Here is a 13,151-nt window from a genome sequence, read left to right as displayed (position 1 = left end):
CTCTGGGGCTGGTCAAGGCCGGAGCCGGCTCCCTCTGCTCATGGTGTGCGGAGGGAGAGGCGCTGGTGGGAGCCAGGGCTGTGTGTGGCGCTTGTGGGCTGGCACGGGTTCTGGGTGGGCGCGGGCTCGGCGGGCCCCACACTTGTGGTGGCTGGCCGGTGCCTGCTGGGCTTGACTGGGGGATGAGCTCTCTCTAGGCTGCTGGAGTGCCTGGGCTGGGAGCTGCAATGTCCTGTCTGGCGAGTGCCATCAAGAGGTGAAGCCGGCTGGGCTTCTGGGCCGGGTGGGGACTTGGAGAGCTTTTCTGTCTAGCTAAAGGATTGTAAATGCACCAATCAGCACTCTGTGTCTAGCTGAAAGTTTGTAAATGCACCAATCAGCGCTGTGTCTAGCTAATCTGGCGGGGACTTGAAGAACTTTTGTGTCCAGCTAAAGGATTGTAAATGCACCAATCAGCACTCTGTGTCTAGCTAAAGGTTTGTAAATGCACCAGTCAGCACTCTGTCAAAACAGACCAATCAGCTCCCTGTAAAATGGACCAGTCAGCAGGATGTGGGTAGGGCCAGAGAAGGGAATAAAAGCAGGCCACGGGAGCCCACAGCTCAACAGGCATGGGTGACCTTCCATGCTGTGGAAGGTTTGTTCTTTCGCTTTTTGCAATATAGCTTGCTGCTGCTCACTCTTTGGGTCCGCACCGCCTTTAAGAGCTGTAACACGGCTGGGCGCGGTGACTCATGCCTGTAATCCCAGCACTTTGGGAGGCCGAGGCAGCGGATCACGAGGTCGGGAGATTGAGACCATCCTGGATAACATGGTGAAACCCCGTCACTACTGAAAATATACAAAATTAGCCAGGCGTGGTGGCGGGCGCCTGTAGTCCCAGCAACTCAGGAGGCTGAGGTGGGAGAATGGCGTGAACCCCGGGGGGTGGAGCCTGCATTGAGCCGAGATCGCGCCACTGCATCCAACCTGGGTGACAGCAACTCCATCTCAAAAAAAAAAGAGCTGTAACACTCACTGCGAAGATCTGCAACTTCACTTCTGAGGCCAGAGAGACCATGAACCCACCAGGAGGAATGAGCAACTCTGGACACACCATCTTTAAGAACTGTTAACACTCACCCAGGAGGGTCTGCGGCTTCATTCTTAAACTCAGCGAGACAAAGAACCCACCAATTCCGGACACTGTGGAGAGGGACCAGTGGTGGGCAGGGCTCTAGAACTCCAAAGATCATATGTTCTTTGTCTTCTGCTACCAGGGTGGATATGGAAGGACCATCAGGTGGCGGCGGAGCTAGGCGTGCCTGAGCTCAGACTCTCGTTCGATGGGTCTTGCTTTAGCTGCTGTGGGGGTTGGAGGTGAGATTCCCAGGTCACTGGAGTTGTGTACCTAGAAGGATTATGGCTGCCTCTGCTGAGTCATGCATGTTGTCAGGGAAGTGGGGGAAAGCTAGCTTCCACGCACACTGAAAGGCTGGTCTCACTCCCACAATGCCCCTGGCAATAGCCCGGAGTCTGTTTCCAGGCCGAAGGCGAATCTGGCTTGAAAACTTACCTGAGGCTTTCTGCCTCCTGACTGACAAAGAAATGGGCCTCAGTTCTTACCCCGCCTGTGAAGTCTGCAAGCCGGATTCACGCCCTCCCCTGAGTTCTGGCCAGGAGGCTTCTCACCCCATTCAATTTTTACAAAGTTCAGGTAGAGAAGTCCTTCTCCCTGTGAAGTTTTACCCCCTGCTCCTCTGGCCACCCTCCTGATGGATGCCTGTGGTGCCAGGCAGGAATGGGCTACTTGGGGATCCAGCGGCCTTCCAGTGCCTTTCTGCTACTTCCTCTACTCCTGTATGTCACTCAGCTCGGCTCTCTAACTTGCCTCAGCTCCAGGTAAAGTCAGGAACTTCTCCCACAAACAGACATTCAGCTTCTCCATTGGGGGTGTGTGTTCAGGAGATGAGCGTCTCCCTTTCTCATTTCCGTGGTTAGGGGACTTAAAGTATTTGGGGTGTCTCCCAGGTCCTGCAAGAGCAGTCTGCTTCCTTCGGAGGGTCTATGGGTCCTGTCAGCACTGCTGGTCTGTTCTTGCAGTCCATCTGGAGCTAAAATTCACAATGCAAGCCTCAGCATGCTGCTCCGTCCAGAGCTGCAATCTAGTTCTGCCCCCTGTCTGTCAGAATCCCTCATGACCCTTGAGCTTTTTTTTTTCATATGATTGTTGGCAGCATGTATGTCTTCTTTTGAGAAGTGTCTGTTCATGTCTTTGCCTACTTTTTAAAGGTTTTGTTTTTTTGTAAATTTGTTTAAGTTCCTTGTAGATGCTATATATCGTATCTTTGTCGAATGCATAGCTTGCAAAAATTTTCTCCCATTCTGCAGGTTGTCTTTTTACTCTATTAATAGTTTCTTTAGCTGCCCAGAAGCTCTTTAGTTTAATTACATCCCATTCGTCAGTTTCTGCTTTTGTCACAATTGCCTTTGGTGTCATTGTTATAAAATCTTCGCCCATGCCTATGTCCTGAATGGTATTGCCTAGGTTGTCTTCCAGGGTTTTTATAGTTTTGTGTTTCACATCTAAATCTTTAATCCATTTAATCCTGTATATGAAGACCGATCTTTATGTTTAGAAAGTCTTTCATCTTCTTAATCTAGTCTATTGTTGAGGTTCTCAAGTTGTATTATTTATTTTATTTATTGAATTGTTCAATTTCAGCCATTAAATTCCTTTTCACTCATTTTATGGATTTGTTTGATTGAAATCTGTTGCTGGAGAATTATTGTTTTTCCTTCAGAAATGCTATGTTTCCTTGCTCTTTAATGTTTCTTATGTCCTTACATTGATATTTGAATATCTGGTAAAACAGTTGCTTCTTCTAATTTTATAGATTGGCTTTGGTAGTAAAAGACTGACTTCTGTAGCTGTATCTATACTGTTAAATCAGTAAAACACTTTGCCTTTAGTTCTGGGTTGGTTCAGTAGTTTAGACTTCTATGATTTCTTCAGCTATAGTCAGCATCACTGATGTCTGTGAGCTCCTCAGTGTCTTAGCCTTCATTGTTAATGGAGGCTGTGGTGAGATTTTGCTGGGGAAAGACCGGCCAGGTAGTTTGGTCCTTGGTCACCAGTTGTGTTGGTCTTTGAACTTCTGGGTGATTTACGTGGGCACTAGTGGTTGAAGTTTCAGGCAGGCCATCCTTGGGCTTTCAGGTGGTTTTTTTTTTTTTTTTTGAGACGTAGTTTTGCTCTTGTTGCCCAGGCTGGAGTGCAATGACGTGATCTCAGCTCACTGCAACCTCTGCCTCCCGGGTTCCAGCAATTCTCCTGCCTCAGCCTCCCGAGTAGCTGGGATTACAGGCATGCACCTCCATGCCCGGCTAATTTTGTATTTTTTTTTTTTTTTTTTTTTTTAGTAGAGATGGAGTTTCTCCATGTTGGTCAGGCTGGTCTCGAACTCCTGACCTTGGGTGATTTGTCCCCCTCAGCTTTCCAAAGTGCTAGGATTACAGGCATGAGCCTGGTGGCTTTCTCAATTGCCAGTAGTGACAGTGGTGAGCTAGGTAGATAGGTATGCCCTCAAGACCCTGGGAGGCATGTGTAGCATCAGCAATTGCAGTAGTCATAGCAGGTCAACTATTGTGACCCCAGATGACATGTGCAGACACCAACAGTCATGGCAACATGATGGACAGGGTAGTCCTCAGGCTTTCACCTGGTGCAAATATGTGGGCACTGGTGGCAGCAGTGATGGCCAGCTGGGAAGTCCTATCCTTAAGCTCTCAGGAGACACACAGATACTTGATGGTAATAGGCATGGTGGATTAATCTCCGGGCTCCCAGACAATGTGCACAGGCACCGCCAGGCTGGCTGGGCTCATACTCAGGTCACAAGAAGGCATGCACAAGTGCCAATGACAGAGAACAGTGTGGGTTGATCCCCAGCCTCCTGGACAACGAGCTTGGGTAGTGGTAGTGACAGCAATGGGTGGGATGGGCCTGTGCTCTGGCCCTGGAATAGTTCTCAGGCAGACGAGTCCCTAGGTCCCCTGAGGATGCCTGCAGGTGTGCAGTGACCCTGCTCCTGGGGGTCAGGATTGCTGTCAGTGTCAGTGGCCCTGGGAAGGTGACTCTCCACTTGTGAAGAGTGCCTGCTTCAGCTCCCGTTGTTCTGGGGGCAGCTTCCCTAGTGAATGGCACTGCCAGTTCCCCGGAGTGTAGGACACTGTGTAGGCTACGGTGATGGGGACCAGGCTACACTGGTGAGTTCAGCTGGTATTGTGACTCTGCAGCACTCTGGATGCACATGAGGGAATGTCACTGGGGGTCCAGAGATGTGGAGATGCAGGGGCTGTTTTGCCCTAAGGCAGGATGTAGTCTGTTGGGGGCTGGGCTCTCAAAATGGCACTGTGCCACAGCTCCCTGTATCTGGGGATGGGTGCAAACGATCCAGTGCCAACTCCTTCTCTGGGACAATGACCATCCCATAGACTCCAGGCAGCTCCGTATAGTAGTCTCAGGGCCTGCGAGGGCCGAGAGACTGTCCCTTGGCTAGGATTGCAGTGTCCACAGTGGGAATATGGACCACTGGGGCTCTCTTTTTTCACCTTTTCACCACCCTGGAGAGCCTATCCTTGGCTTAAGCTGATTCTGGCTGGGCTGCTCCTTCATTTTCTTTCCTTCCATACCTCAGAGATTCCCTGTCACTTTGCTGCTGAATTCTAGTGCCCTCTTTCATGCCCTCTTCAAGGTATGATTATCTACTTGCTGTTTTGGTCTTTCTTTAGGAGGACACAGTGCCTGATGCCTCTAGTCAGCCATCTTGAAGGCCACCTCCTAGCAATGAGAGGATAATATTCTATGTGACGGCTTTAATATACGTGTCCAAACTGCTTCTTTTCTAGGGAAGCACTTACTCCAAGAAATAAATGTTTTATAGTGCAAAAATATATTAAAGAGTCAGTTGGTGATGTAATTTCAAGAGTGGCACTGAGGAAAACTTGGCACTTCTATAGGGTTGAGTTGGTTGGAATATATCTCAGTCTCTGAGATTTTGAACCCAATGTTTTGAACTTTTTGAGATTTCAAGTAGCCCATGTGACATAACTTAACATTCTTTCTTGGCCAAATCAGGCATGGTGAAAAATAAAATCCAGCTAATATACTTTTAAATATCTTGATTCTATACTCTTTAAATGTCCATGGGGATGCCCCCCACTACTTTACACAAAAAAGAAAACACTATGAATGAGAATCTCTTCACACAAAGCAACTAAAGTTGTGTCTAAATGGAGCAAAATGGTGACAGGTGGTAAAAGCACTCAGTGGCTGTGGTAGGCAGAATAATGTCCCCTCTGTCTCCCGCCAAAACTATCCACATTCTAACTGCTGGGTCCTGTGAATGTGCCACCTTGTAAGGCAAAGGGGAATTGAGGTTTCATGTGAAATTAAGGCTGTTAATCAGCTGACCTTAAAATAGGGAGATTATCTTAGATTATCCAGGTGGGCCCAATGTAATCATGAGTCCTAAAAAGTGGAAGAGTGGGGAGAAGATGAATTCAGAATGATGGTATGTGAGGACTCATTGCTCCGTTGCTGGCTTTGAAAATGGATGAAGGAAAATATGGTGCACAGGAGTAACCTGCCATTGCTAGGATAAAGGTGCAGGAAGAAAACTGCAGAGCTTCCAGAAGAAAGCTCTGTCCTGCTGACACCTTGATGTTGGCCCACTGAGATCCAACTGAAACCTGCAGCCTATAGAACTGTCAGAAAATGCATTTGTGTTGCTTTAAGCCACAAGTTTGTTGTAATTTGTGATAGCAGCCATAGGAAGCCGATGCAGGGTTTTAAAAGATGGAAGAAAATGCTGAATGGTTATGCTCAGTGAAAGTTGGGAACTAAAGGAATTTCCTGGATCTTGGCCAGGCATACATGTACAGACCCAGGGAATTGCCTTTGAAAAGGGTTCTGAAGAAATTGTTTTAATCTGAGTGCACCTCTTTTTATAATTTAGATTTCTGGTGAAGTCTGGTTGATGTGATTGTGCAATTTTCCCATATGCTGCACCTTTATCAGGGAGAGACAGACCCCTGCAAGGCTGCATGGAATAGGATGTTGCATTTTCCCAGTAAAAAAGGGGAGTAGTCTTCCCATATTCAGGGTGAAGGGTTACAGTGCTAGACAAAAGCAATAGGTATGGTGAAAATTCCCCCACCCTGCTGTAGGTCATTTTCAACTAAGAGCTCATCTAGATGGGATAGAAGGATACTGGAAACCAAACAGTAATCAAGTCATAACATGTAATATAAACTTCTTTCTTTCTTTCTTTCTTTCTTTCTTTCTTTCTTTCTTTCTTTCTTTCTTTCTTTCTTTCCTTGCTTTCTTTCTTTCTTTTCTCTTTTTTGAGACACAGTCTCACTCTGTCACCCAGGCTGGAGTGCAGTGTTGGGATCTCGGCTCACTGCAGCCTCCACCTCATGTGTTCAAGCAATTCTCCTGCTTCAGCCTCCTGAGCAGCTGGGATTACAGGTGCCCACCACCATGCCTGGCTAAATTTTTGTATTTTTAAAAGACACAGGGTTTCACCATGTTGGCCAGAATGGTCTTGATCTCCTGACCTCATGATCCACCCACCTTGGCCTCCCAAAGTGCTGGGATTACAGGCATGAGTCACCGCACCCAGCCAGTAATATAAACTTTTAAAAGAGGTTTTGTGTTGGTTGGTTTTGCTTTATTGTTTTATTTGAGGATTCAATAAAAATCCCTGTGAGAAAAATGGAGAGAGGGAAAGGGAGACAGGGAGACAGGGAGAGGGAGAGAGAAAAAGAGAACATAAAACCTCCAGAAAACAACAAGCTTCAGTCCTTTTTGAGTGTAGTGCTCTCAATTCTTGGTTGATGCCCCAGAGGCAGGCAGCAGGGTCGGCTATTTAAACATCTCCCAACATGGATTTCTGTTTCGAGGCAAAAGTCCCGACAGGAGCCATTTGGACGTTCACAGATCTCCTTGAATTTGCCCCCGGCTACATGCAGAAGAGGGTTACTGTAACCATTCATCAGTCTTTCTTTACTTTGTATTGAATTACATGGACATAGGGGGCAGTGCCTGAAAATAATTTTGTGTGGATTTGTGTGTGTGTGTTTGTGTGTGTGTGTGTGTGTCTGTGTGTGTTATTTGATTTCTTCAACACTTAAAAATCTGCTGTCACACAAAAATTTGGATTTTTTGGTGTTCTTGAAAAATCTGAGAATATTGGGTGCACCTACATGACAAAAGGCTGGAGGTGAGTAGCCCACTCCCCTTTACAAGTTCTAGAGCCTGCACGTTTCAGTTTATTTCTTCCTTATTATCTTCTAACACTGATGGGAGATTTCAGCCTTTTAAAAAAATATAACGTCTTGTACTATGGATTTTCCTGGAGTGAAAGAGAAGAAAATCTCTTTTGGCTCATCTCTTTTTATTTCTACACACACAAACACACACACACACTCTATATGATAGGTTATAATAGATGTATTTTTCAAAAGTAGAACTGAAATATAGACCTAAAAGATAATATACTTTAATTGTTAGGATATTTTTCCTATGGAAGGGAACAATATTCCTATGTGTTTAATACACAAATATATCTGTGCCAGTACTTGTTACACCCCGAGACTTCACTCACTACTTATATCTCTGACACTGGTCTTTGAGGTTGCAATTTTTCTCTAGAAACCTTTGCATATTTTAAGAGTGAAACATTCATGGTCTTCTTAAAGGCTCAAAAACTATACTTGTTGAAACATTGAATAGTATTTCATTTATGTCCTAAGATATCACTGCTCTGGGGATAGGCCACACACATTGAGGTGTTTAGTTTGAGAAGTGTTTTAATTCTGAGCAGTCTTTGTATGTAACACAGAGCACCTTTTCCATGACAACTTCTTGGCAATAAGAGAGGTATAAAAACCAGCACTTTTTTTTCTATTCTGGAACACAAAAGCCAATTCTAGAATAGCTTTCAATCAGTACAGCAAATTTAATAAACATTCAATAAATGCCTATTTAATTTAACTGAAATCCAAATGCATTAAATTCAATTTAACTTTTCCATGGTCACAAAGTAATTAGTGGATTGATGTGAAGACCAAATATATGCAACATCATATTTATATCTATAATGCAAATTGGGAAATAAAGGTCATGCTTTTTTGAAGACAATGATAATTCTAAATGTTGACCACTTGGTAGAAACAAGCTGAAATCTGAGTTTTTTGATCCCTAAGCTTTCCATCTCTTCCTTTTATCTGTAAGTAGTCAGCTACTATGTATAGTGGTACCCAAGCCCACTGTCCTTGGGCTAAAATTGGCCGTTTGCAGCTGGAAGAGTCATAAGGGATTAGTATAGTGTAGAGGATGAACCACTGACCTGTCTTGTGATATGTCATAAATCACTCTTGAACATCCCTCTGTGGTAGTATTTCTTGCATTCTACTACGGGTGGTGTTTTCCCATCTGACCTCAATTCTTGATAATGAATTTCTTGAGGGCAGGAATTGTATCTTATTCTCCTCTGTATGTATATTCCAGAATCTGATTAAAGTCTTGGCTTACAATAGCTGTTCAGTAAATGATTGTGGAATAATTGATTAAAATATAGCTATTTTCTAACTTGCAATATATTTGTGTGGAAATTTGTTGTTACTCTCGGTTCACAGGTCTTTGAATCACTTGTACTATTTTACTATACCTGATTCTATTGAGCATTTTATTTTCAAGCCACTTTTCAAGAAATTTAATACAGAACTACCATCTAACCCAGTAATCTCATTACTGGGTGTATATCCATAGGAAAATAAATCAGTCTTGTAAAAAGACCTAAATTTGTATATTCATCACAGTGGTGTTCACAGTAGCAAAGTTATGGAATCAAATTAGGTGTTCACCAACAGTGGATTGAATAAAGAAAATGTAGTACATATATGTCATGGAATACTATGCAGCCATAAAAAGAACAAAATTGTGTCCTTTTCAGCAACATGGATGCAGCTGGAGGACTTTATTCTAAGCAAATTAGCTCAGGAACAGGAAGCCAAATACCACATATTCTCGGTTATAAGTGGGAGCCGAGCAATGAGTGCACATGGACATAAAAATGGGAACAAGAGAGATTGATTCTTACCAGGAGGGGAGGGAGAGGGAGTAAAGTCTGAAAAGCTACACTTTGGGTACACCCTACCTGCGTGACAGAGTTATTCATACCCCAAACCTCAATATCACACAATACACCCATGTAACAAATCTGCACGTGCACTCCCTGAATCTAAAATAAAGGTTGAAATTATTTAAAAAAATTGAAATTACAAAGGGCTTTTAAAAATTATGATGTACCGTTCTTCATTTGCAGGAATTCAAGTAACATTAGGGATTTTAAAAATCTTTTGTTTTCATTTGTTCTTTGCTTGTAAACCTTGTGTATTGCATATTGTGGACACTATGTCTTTTCCAGCCATTTGCTTTAGGAACAAAAGCTAGAGTTACAATGAACATCATAGGCTGTCTTGTCTAGTCACTTACCTTAAAGATGAGGAAATAAGCTGACGGAATGGAAGAAACTTGCCCAAGGTTACCCAGAGATCGAGTGAGGCAGATGATAGGGACAGCACTAAGGCTTGATACTCTGAGCCTCATTCTATTTTCCACTCTCGCTCTCTCTCTCTGTCCTCCTCTCCTCTCTAGCCTTCTACAAAAAGTTTTCAGTTCTGCTTCAATGTCTACCTAAGGACATCCAGAGGAGATGCCACCTTTCATTAGGCTGCATTCTTTAGCACCATCCTGTGTTTTCTTCTCCAGTCTTGTTGCGTCCCATTTTTGACTGTCAGTAATGCTTCTGCCTGTGCTGTTCTATCCAATTAGTTTCTTCTATTTTGATTGAGTGACAGTGAAAACAAACAAAAAAATTTATTTATCCAAATTTGTAATTTTTAAACCTTGATTAAAAGCATTGATTTTATGGGGGTTATAGATGTAAGATACATATTTTAAAATATTTTTAACTGATTAAAACAAATGAAACCCATGTATTTAGCCAGGGTGACTATTTAACAAGTACTAGTGAGACAGGACTTCAGTAATGCCACAAGAATAATAATCTTATAAGTCAGTCCCCAATGTTGTGTGCTACTGAGTTAATATAATTGGATATGGTATCACCTTTTTTCAGGCTTTAGAAAGTCACACAAAGGAACAGCACAACAGAACTCTAGGGTGGGATGTATAGGGAAAGCCAGGATATTAAAACAAAGCATTGACTCTGACATTTACCCCACTGTTGGGAAAAGCACTTCAGTTTCCAGGGCCTTAATTTTTTCCTCTATAAAACAGCAGAAATAGAGGGAATAAGTTGCTTATTCATCCTTGAATACACATGTTCAGGAGTTCCAGAAAATTTTTGGATCTACTTTGGGTGTCTGGTAACCACCTTGGGCAAATCCAAGAAGTCCTATACACACTTCTCGAAAGCATGTCTGTGCAAAGGGCCTTCTACCTGTGATTAATGTTCGCAAGCTGAATGCAGTAGGCTATGCTCTGGTGTGGGGTCATCCCTGGTCCCTGTGTTTAAATTCTACATTACAAGACTAGATGCTGAGAAGGAAGAGGGAAAGCCAGGGATGGAGATGGAGCCTTAAGGGGAAAAGTCAAGCCCCAGGGACCAACAGTACTGGGAAGCAATAGGTTAACGATTTCTTAGATTATAGTAATATTTTCAAAGAGACTTCTTCCACCAATCCCTTCTGTCTGAGCCTACCACAGCTTTGGCATAGCTCTTATGCCAGGGTCTTAGGATAACTAACTTTTGCTGAAAGAAACTAGAGGAGTTTTAGAGACCAAGATTTAGTAGAATAATGCCTGATTTTTAATTTTTGAGGTCTAGTAACTGCTAGTAAACTTGCCTAATTTAGAGATGGAATAAGAGGGTTTCAAAGACTTGAAACACCACTGACTTCATTTAACCGAGTTGCTATGGAGAATTAACGAATTAGATGGCTGCAGGCCTCTCAGCCAATATGTCTTCCAGATTTCCTATGAGACCCCCTTTTCTGGTCATAGGTGATGGTGATTTCTCTCTGAGTATTGAATCCCTGTAAGGTGTTAGGCACTCTACTCTTACCAAGTTTATTTTGTTACCTGGTAGAACTTGGCTCATAAAGAAGAAAATGGTGAAGAGGAAGACAGCAATCCTCACGGTTGAAGAAAGAAGAAAGTTTGGCTTCATTTCCAGGAGGCAGAGAAAACTTCTGTCTGTGGCTCTCTAGCACTAGTGGAATGTCTCTGTTTGGATAATAAGAGCCTTTCTGTACCTCATTAGGGATATTCCTAGATAGAAGTGTTCTATGCATGCAAAATTGCTTTTATGGGAAGACTGAGAGTCCTTTTTTTATTGGACAGCCAGTTCATTACGATGATGTGGGTGCACAGTTTTGGCCAGAAAACCTTGTTAAATGGGAACATAAGCTACAAACATTTTGGCAAAAGATGAAAGTTTATGAACAAGCAACCATTTATATTGTTACAATAAATTAGACTGTGTTGAGAAACCAGTAGGTTTCGTTAATGACCAGACATTTTGTTAGTGAACACTTCCCAGACTTTACTAGCCCTGCTAAGAATTAATCACCCCACTTGCTCCTGGTTTGAAACTCCAAAGTGCTTTGTTTATGTTACAGTGCTTACTGCCTTGTATGTTAGATTAGTGAATGTATATTTGCCTCATCCACTACTGTATGAGCTTCTTGCTTGCTAGGACAAGGTATATTCCTCAGAGCTGAGGAGGGAGTTGAATCATGTGGCTACTTATTCTCAAATCCTCTTCACCAAGTGGAACAAAACAACAGCGAAAGACCACCGCACATGGAAGCAGGAGGTCTGGATTTGGGTTCTAGATCTCTAGATCTATTACTAACTGGAGATATGGATGTAGTCAGGAAAATTGTCTTCCTTAGGTGCTTCCTTGATAGCACCTATAAAGGTCGAGATCTGTTGGATCTAGATCAGGGGATTCTCAATCACTGCTATGCAGAAAATCAACTGGGAGAGTTACTTTGAAATACAGATGCTTAGTTCCATCTCCTGATATTTTTATTTTAAAAAAAAATTGGTCAAGTATTTTTCATTAAATAATGTAAACTTTCTTAGTCTACACCTAATAAAACTCCCACCGGCATACAAATACATTGAATGATATTAGCAGCAGAATCTTTAAATAAAGTAACCATACACAACTATGAGGCCACTTTTTTCATTGCTTATTATTTCATGCTGTTTTTCACCATTGTCATCATAATCAGCCTCATCCTACATTGTTGAACACCCATCATGGACCCTATGGCATAAACATTTTTCCTACTCATAAAGGAGCATATGTTCTCTATATGTATATAAAATTAACGTCTGAACAAAATGGCTTAAACAAGGCAGAAGTTTATTTCTCCCTCATTTAAATCTATAGTTATACCTACCATGGCTAGTACAGATACTTGCCAAATTCATTCGGGATGCAGGCCCCTTCCAGCTCTCTGTTCTGCAATACTTTAGAAGAGGCTCTAGTGTGGCTGCTAAATCCCCACCTATCATTTTTGAATTCCAGGCAGCAGGAAAGAAAAAAGCCACGAGAGAAAAACAAGGGAACATCTACCCCTCCTTTTAAATTTTTTAACCAACCCCCTCTTGTTTTTTTTTAACCGACTTTGTTGAGCTATGATTACATTTAAAAAGCTGTACATGTTTAAGGTGTACATCTCAGTGAGTTTGGGGGTAAGTATACAACATGAACACATCACTACCATCAAGATTATAAACATATCCCTCAACTCCCAAAGTCCCCCGCCCTTTATTATTATTATTTTTTTTTGGTAAGAATTTTTGGTAAGAATACAAAATCTACCCTTTTAGCAAATTGTAAGTATGCAATACAGCATTCTTAGCTGTAAGCACTATGCTGTAAACCAGACCTCCAGAACTTACTCCTGTGGTATATGTGAAACTTTGTGCTCTAACCACATCTACCCATTTCCCCAGCACCACGGCCCCTGGCAACCACCATTCTACTCTCTGCTTTTGTGAACTTGTCTATTTTAGAATTCAAATACAAGTGAAATCATATAGTAATTGTCATTCTGTGGTT

The 13,151-nt window shown here is 42.7% G+C and overlaps 1 protein-coding gene across 1 annotated transcript; it reads right to left on the bottom strand.

Annotated features, from left to right (window-relative positions):
* Nucleotides 1-6,843: 6,843 nt before the first annotated feature.
* On the bottom strand, nucleotides 6,844-11,243 carry LOC129042915 (putative beta-defensin 108A). The gene is made up of 2 exons (XM_054499231.1): nucleotides 11,156-11,243; nucleotides 6,844-7,007 (listed from the first exon to the last, which is right to left on the bottom strand). Exons 1-2 carry the CDS (start codon nucleotides 11,241-11,243, stop codon nucleotides 6,844-6,846), a joined length of 252 nt encoding a protein of 83 aa, XP_054355206.1.
* Between the last annotated feature and the right edge of the window lie 1,908 nt (nucleotides 11,244-13,151).

This window comes from Pongo pygmaeus, chromosome 7 (genome assembly GCF_028885625.2).
Source record: "Pongo pygmaeus isolate AG05252 chromosome 7, NHGRI_mPonPyg2-v2.0_pri, whole genome shotgun sequence".
In the NCBI taxonomy this organism is placed as follows: Eukaryota; Metazoa; Chordata; class Mammalia; order Primates; family Hominidae; genus Pongo; species Pongo pygmaeus.
The sequence above is the reverse complement of the archived record's forward strand: the minus strand, read 5'-3'. Positions and strand labels throughout refer to the sequence as shown.